General features: G+C 41.0%; 1 protein-coding gene across 1 annotated transcript in view; it reads left to right on the top strand.

The window, feature by feature from the left end:
- The window catches only part of LOC308376527 (transmembrane protein 132C-like), a gene marked incomplete at its 3' end in the record, with an annotated part of 160,346 nt that overhangs the window by 121,345 nt on the left and 31,501 nt on the right, over positions 1-7,500 (top strand). The window contains exon 4 of the mRNA XM_080852896.1: positions 2,109-2,252. Within this exon, the coding sequence (XP_080709022.1) occupies positions 2,109-2,252 (144 nt within the window). The remainder of the gene's footprint in view (positions 1-2,108; positions 2,253-7,500) is intronic.

Raw genomic sequence — 7,500 nt, 5'->3', positions numbered from 1 at the left:
TGACACAGTCAGAATACTTTCATTCTGACACAAAGACATGACAGCCATCCAACTTATTATTCCAGGTTTTATCATTTCCTTCAAGCTTTGGCATTGAATAGGGAAGAGAGAGAGGGTGGGGGAGAATTATTCAATGGTCTACTCATTCGTCATTGTGCAGCATTATCTCTTCACTGTGGAAACCATGGGGAAAGAAAGAGCACGATATAATAATGTCATGCGGAATGACCTGAGAAAGGCTGCGATTGGGGTGGGGTGTGGAGGACAGGTTTAGTTTCTAACATGACTGTAAATGTTATGCAAAGTCCAGAGGTAAGGTAGGTTATACTTTATCAGGCTCCAGGCCACAGCATCACACGGCAGGCATGTCGGTTCTTTAAAAAAAAAAAAGACTCGTACTTGTTGTTATTTAATATGTTGGTGGAGAATGGAATGAATGAGTTCTTGTGCCAATTCAGCCAGTAATTCAGCCAGTAATTCAGCCATCTTGAACCGTCTGCCAGAGGGCAACAACTCAAACGCTGGGTTCAGGATGTGTGTTGGGTCATTCGGAATCTTCTGTGTCACCCTAAGCACAGGTTGTTTCTTACAAATACTGAAGATTGTGATGTTCTTTTTCCCCTATGATCTTCATGGCAAATTCAAATGAGACATGCAGGCTTAGGCTTTAACTGTGCTGACAAGTTACCATACCATACTTGTGTTCTATGTAAAATAAGACACTCTAAAACCATTTGATGAAACAAAATCATAAGTTTGCTATTTACACCATGAGATTTCAAAAGTACATCCTTTTCTGTAGCCAAGAACAACAGTTTTCAACGCACACAAGTCATGTGAGCAAACTGTAATTTATGTTCCATCACCACTTCCCGTCCACACGCGCACACGCACACACACACACACACACACCCTGCTCGAGTGACTGTAATGGAGGTTTGACTAACCTAATAGTTACATTATAAATAGGTCAATGATAAGGGTGAAAAGGGGACATTATTATCCACATACCCTTGCCTCGTTTGCTAGGCAATGGAGCCGTGTCTGTGTCTTTCCATGGAGGTAATTACCTGGGCAGGCTGAGGGCAGTGTGTGTGTGTGTGTGCATGTCTGAGTGTGGGGGTGAATGTGAAGGGTGAAGGGAGGGTCTGTGCTAATGAACACTCCTAATGATAGCTCACCTCACCCGCACTCTCACCCCAACTCACCCGTCATTAAAATACTCCATTACACCAACCGCTCCATTGCCTGCTTCTCTTCTCTTTCTGTGTCATTGTTGATTGCTATCTCTCTCTCTCTTCCTTACTCTCTCTCTCTCTCTCTCTCTCTCTCTCTCTCTCTCGCTATCTCTCTCTCTCTTCCAGATATCCTCTTTTATTGTTGATTACTCTCTCCCTCCATTCGTCTGTACTTCCCTCACTACCACCCAGTCTTACTCCTCAGTTCCTATCCTCCTTCCTCCCTCTCCAACTCCCTCTCTCCCTGTCTCTCCCTGTCTCTCTCCCTGTCTCTCTCTCTCACTCCCTCTATCCCTGTCTCTCCCACTCTCTTTCTCTACCCATTCTCATCACTTTCTCTTTCCTTTCTCTCCCTGCCTCTTTCTCTGCTTCCTCAGTGTTTCACAGCATCTCTTCTCATATCACTAGAGCTTTTGTTAGCTTGTTCGACAGCGATGCACTGGTGTTTACTTCTCCATATATCTTCTCACTCTCTGACACCCCCACTCACTCTCGCTGTAGCTCTGAAGCACTCAAGATTTCTGTGGACAGGCAGAGACTATAAACATTTGCTGTACCTTATTTTGTTTGTTTATTTTTGTTGTTGTTCTTTTCTTTTCTGTGTTATTCTTATTGTTTCATTTCACTAAATTGCTCACTGTCTGTCTACCTCTCCTGTGTTTTGGTCTCTTCTTTTCTCTTCTCTTTTTCTGTCTTAAAAACAAAATCTGTCTTTTGAATTGAGAGCGGGTCTTTCTATTTCCTTTTACCAAATAACTGTCACTGTATACAATGAAATAACAAAAACACTATAATTTCACAAAATAACTCTCTCTGTCTTTCGTTCTCTCTTTTCTCTCTCTCCCTCTCTCTCTCTCTATGTTCCTTTAGGAAACTGAGATCTTGAACACGGCAGTCCTGAACGGAAAGACGGTTGCCATCCCGGTAAAAGTAGTGACGGTGGGCGTGGATGGCATGGTGACGGACGTGTCAGACTCAGTGGAGTGCCACTCCACGGATGAGGATATCGTCAAGGTGAGTGACATCTCATAGGATACCAGGCGGGGAGCTGCGTCCTGCTGGCTCTGATGCTCATCCAGGCACGTGTGGCCAGCGCAACATGAGTCATTTCATCTTGTGTGTGTGTGTGTGTGTGTGTGTGTGTGTGTGTGTGTGTGTGTGTGTGTGTGTGTGTGTGTGTGTGTGTATGTGTGTGTGTGTGTGTGTGTGTGTGTGTGTATGTGACTATCTGTGGAAACACATCACACTATCAACATGACACGTCAAACAATGTCAAAGGAAGATAACTTTCCTATGGTAAGGCAAGGCAAGGTGTGCAACTCAATGTGCTTAAGATATACAATAGCAGGAAAGAAAATAAATAATTGAAATAAATAAAATAAATAAAAGCATACAAAAATAAGAGTAAAGTGAAGTAAAAAGAAGATAATAAACAACAATTAAAAAGTTTGTTCAAACCCAACCAGGCGAACAGGAATATATCTCTCAACCCAACAAGGCGACTCTCCCTTAGTATGTTTGTTCATCGAATGGTAGTTTCTGGAAGAGATCTAGAAACTAGGAACTTAATTTGAATTGCATTTTGTACAAATCCCTAAATCCTTACAATTGACCAAATGGTCACAACAGACAATTTGCACCTTTAGCAAGACAGAGGAGGTAATAGGCCTTAACAGGCGCAACTTGTCCTAATTTTATCTGTGATAACTACCTCTCTCAGTAAATTTACTCCTGACAAACCATTGTCACCATGACAATGGCTTCCTTTCTCACTCATCAGAGCTGTAAATTGAACGGAAATGTTATCAGGCAGTCTCTATTCCCTGGCAGACATTATTGTTAATCAATAACAACGCTGTCTTAAGACATTAGGCAGATGTCCCAGGCAGCCTTTCAGAAGCATTACCATCAGTTGAAATTGAGATATTTTCCTTCTTACATCACAAGTAGCCTAAATCACACAGATGAAATCCGAGATGGGCTTGATCTCTTCAGAACATTTCTCCATTATCCCCTACTCAAAGAGTCTTTAGAACAGTTCCCAGTTGGTGAAACCAAAATTGATGATTTCTTGAGAGCTATAAAGTAAACCTTTTAATATGCATCATTGTTTGTGTGGAGTGCGGTATGACTGGATGTTTAGAGCATTGCTTAAGCAGTGGGATTTACAGTCAGGTCTGTCAGGACTGTTTCTCCATTAATCTGGGTCTTGAGTTGAGTTTGGGACATGGTAGAAGAGAAGGAGTTAAAATAGGTGTTGAGAGGGTGAGATCACAAAACTTCTGCTTCCGACCTATCTGCTGGTTGTAGGTTGAAGACGGATCTAAGGGATTTTAGAAAACTGAAACAGTAGACTGGAGCTAGTCTGTGCTGGTTAGGAGTCTCACGGAGTAGTTGTTTGATATAGTGTAGTTGTGTGAATCACACTAGTTTGGTTGGTCTCAGTAAACAGTAATCATTATGAGATCAGTTAGAGGTTCAGAAATACTGGGAAATATTGCTGTTTTTTAAAACAATCTTAATCTAAAGGTCTGCAAAACTGAAAGTCCTGGAATGCTTTACAGCAGTCTAAAAGGTTTTTCCACTTGATCTGTCATTGTGATTGTGAATACAATAACATTTTTACATCCAGAAAAAAACGGTTGTTTTTTTATTCGTTTTGTTTATTCATAATAAATATTGTTTGCCTATCAGAGGCTTAGTGGAGGGAATAACAGGGTCTAGGTGTGCTATGTTTCGACTGCTAATGTGGCTTCTGTCTAGTTCCAAATACATCTTTAATGCCCCTGACGTGCATGTATAAAGAGATTGAAAACTGGCAAAGATGAGACATAATGCTGGTGTCATTTTTTTTTTTTTAACTCTTGAGTTCCATCATTTACATAATCTTTTATGCGTGAAAGTTTGCCCCTGAGGCAATGCCTGAACACAATGAACTGTGCTGAAACAGATAAGTTAAATTAAATTAAAGGTTAGTGACATTAAATGAGACACATTGTAGCAGTTTTGTGAGAGTAATTGATTGTAGCAGGACTTTCATGATGCTGTCATGATCACTCCCGGTAGCCAGTTGCTACAGTATTATATAAGAGGGCATACTGTGTGTGGCTGTTATAATTAAGGCTTGGCTCTTTTTCTGATAAAGCACACTTAAAAATAGCTTGTCAGAATAATGGAAGGAGGTAGCGTGCTGGAAGCACTTCTTTCATAAAAGATTCATGTGTTACCCATATCCTAAAATGTCTTGGCATCTTTGAGGTTGAGGTTGTTGTTTTTTTTCTCTTTTGTTTGACTATACTTAGCAGGGCATATGATCACATCAAGGCGAAAGACCTTGCATTTTTAAATCACCCCACCAGAGCACGTCAGGGGTTTAATTATTGTTGTTGTTGTTGTATTGTTTATACCAGGTCAAGAGTGTGATTCCTTTGAATGAACTATCTGCCAGTTGTGATAACGTGCAGCCCAATCAACCGTAGTGCATGGAAGAGAAAATCTGTTCCCTACCATGTTAATTTTGAACCTTGTGAGAACAATGCTAGTGAAAAAGAGCACACAAATATTCTATTCCTGAAACTGATTTTTTTTTAGAAAGCTGCAAAGCAGCTTAACTGACATTCCATGCCTGAACCCCACTAAAGAAAACAGCCTCGGAGCGCCTTCTTGCCAAGAAACCTTGTGATGGAAACCTTTAATCTGCTCGATAGAGACCCCCCATCCTAGTTCGGAGCGATATGATTAAATACCATCCACCAGGCTGTGTTTTAGAACCATCGCCCCTGCACAAAAACATTATTACGGTGCCAGATAAGGGATAACACTTCAGGACTGTGATGCCCCTTAGCTCCCTCTGAAGCTTTAAATCCAACCTCAGTTTTTTCCTGCTCTCATGCCTTTCTCAGTGTTTTCCAGCTTTTTAAGGTTCTCGCACTAAATGATTCAGGCTAGCCGCCACTGCTGTAGCACAACACGGCTCTCGTAGTATCGAAGCGGAGAGGGTTATTTATTAATGAGAGTGTAAGATGACTCCTGCTGGACACGTGTAAGTGGTTGGACTAACTGCGCACAGGCTCTGGGAGGTGAGCTGGAAAAGACCAAAACAAAACTAAATTTAAACTCTCTGTTATAAGACTGTCATGACTATGTTATTAATGTGTTATTACAGACAGCATATTATTGTATTACTCCAGTTATCAGTTATCACTCCAGTTATCTATTATTTGAGATGTTGTCATAGCAACACCCAATAATAGTAGCATGATATATTTACAGCTCTGGACACTGTCTCTTTGTGTCACATGAAAAGGTGTTTAATTGAGGTCTTACCAAAAGGCTCTGAGCCTGTCTGAAGCATGTATCTGTCAGTGCCCATTAGTTAAGACTGCCTTGAGCCTTTATGGAGACGTCAGTAAGTAAAGCTCTATGTCACATTATATTTGTGTTTGTGATCTGTTCAGATCAAAATTGGAGTGGCCGAAACATGTTAGCACTCACTACTTATGATCACAATAGTCACAGTTTTAGTTCAGGAAACTGGGGCACTATACGAGTGTGTGTGAAGCTATATGCCTGTGTGACAGGTGAGGTGTTTGAGCTCTGGGCAAACATTTAAGCTTCTGTTTTAAGGTTCCTGTGACTAACCTTACGTTTGTCACCAGCAAAGGTCATGCTCTCAATCTGTAAACATCTTCAGAGTTGTCATGACATTGTGTATATGTTACTGCTTAAGGCCTTTTTATTCTGCCTAAATAGATGGCTTACTCGACAGGTCACACTGACACAAACTTCATTTTTATGATCACATTTTGGCACCTTCTATGCCAGCCTATGATATTTCAATGGGTTTGTATATGACAGTAAGTGTAGTTTATTCTCAAGTTTTCGATTAAACATATCTTAGTACTTATTTATGGTTTCCTGTCATTTAGCTTTTGAAATCCTGAATGAAATCTTTCCTTCTACAGGCCCCACTCTTTGTTCTTCCCAAATAGACCTGCTACACCCTTAGTCAAAATAGATAGACTCCCTTAATTTTTTCCTAGTCTTTGACGTATCATTTCCCTAAACATGTTTTCTCCGCTCCTCCCTCTCTTTCTCTCCAACACTATTTTTTAAATCTCATTAGAGATCAAAACAGGTCCTGGTTTGATCATTGATTTGTTGTTTTGTGTTCCTCAGAAGCGAATTTTCCTTGTGAATACGATTCCCCCTAGTTTGCGGCGTTCACAGTTTGTGCTGAGTGATTTGCAGTTGTTTACCTGTCGGATAGAATCAGTCTGATGTCTCGTACTAGAAGCAGCTTTGATTCACTGACACTTGGGGAGGGGGGGGGGGGCGGCTACCCATGGCGGTTCTTCTGAAGTGTCTTCTGTCTAAATGAGTAAGACAGCATTGTTACCCAGAATAATGATCCCAATCAGTCCTCAGAATCACATAATTTTAACCTGCACCAAGTGAAGGGATAAGTAGGCCTTCAGCAACATCTTTTTTTCCATCACTCATTGTTGCATACAGACCTTACATTCATTTACCTTCACATTCAAAAGCTGTGGCTAAATATAGACAAATGCATGGCAGATTTCCTCTATAAACCCTTTATCAGTATGTCTCCTTGGAATTCATGATCTTGACCCATGGTCGTGACTCTGAAAGCTTGTTGCTGTTACAGAACGCTGTAAAGTGCCAAAGTAAAGCCAGGCGTGAGTAACGCATGAGTAATGTATTTATATACAGAATGTCTATGTTATAGAGAGAGCCTGGGGAGCATCCTCATTATTAAGAACACTACACCATGTGTATTCCTCAGGCTTTCCACCCGGACTGCTCCCTACCATCACATTAATCATATGAAAACAGGCGCAGGCTTATCGTTAAGGAAGAGGGCATTATCGGGACAGACTCTGATGGAGAAAGCAAATACGAAAAAAAGACTCAAATTTATCATGAAAATACAAAGACTTTAATGAAAACAGAAAACATGACTTGTCATACACAACTTCAAGCTGAGACAGCGAGAAGACATCTGTCCACAGCCTTTGCCTCTTTGCATTATGCAGATGTTCCATTACGACTTTGTTGTTTGTTTGTCTGTTTTATTTGTTTTTAATATCGCTGTAAACACGTTACGCATACAACTGCCTGCGAGAGCTTAATCTCTTCAAACAGCCTTCCCTGCGATGATGCTGGAGAGGGTTCTGACTCAAAGCTGCCCCCCTGTCGTCCGACTCGATGTGTGGCACAGCGGAGGTGTTTGATGCACATT

The sequence above is a fragment of the Sprattus sprattus genome, assembly GCF_963457725.1.
Source record: "Sprattus sprattus genome assembly, chromosome: 15".
In the NCBI taxonomy this organism is placed as follows: Eukaryota; Metazoa; Chordata; class Actinopteri; order Clupeiformes; family Clupeidae; genus Sprattus; species Sprattus sprattus.
This window is presented reverse-complemented; position numbering and strand designations above follow the sequence as displayed.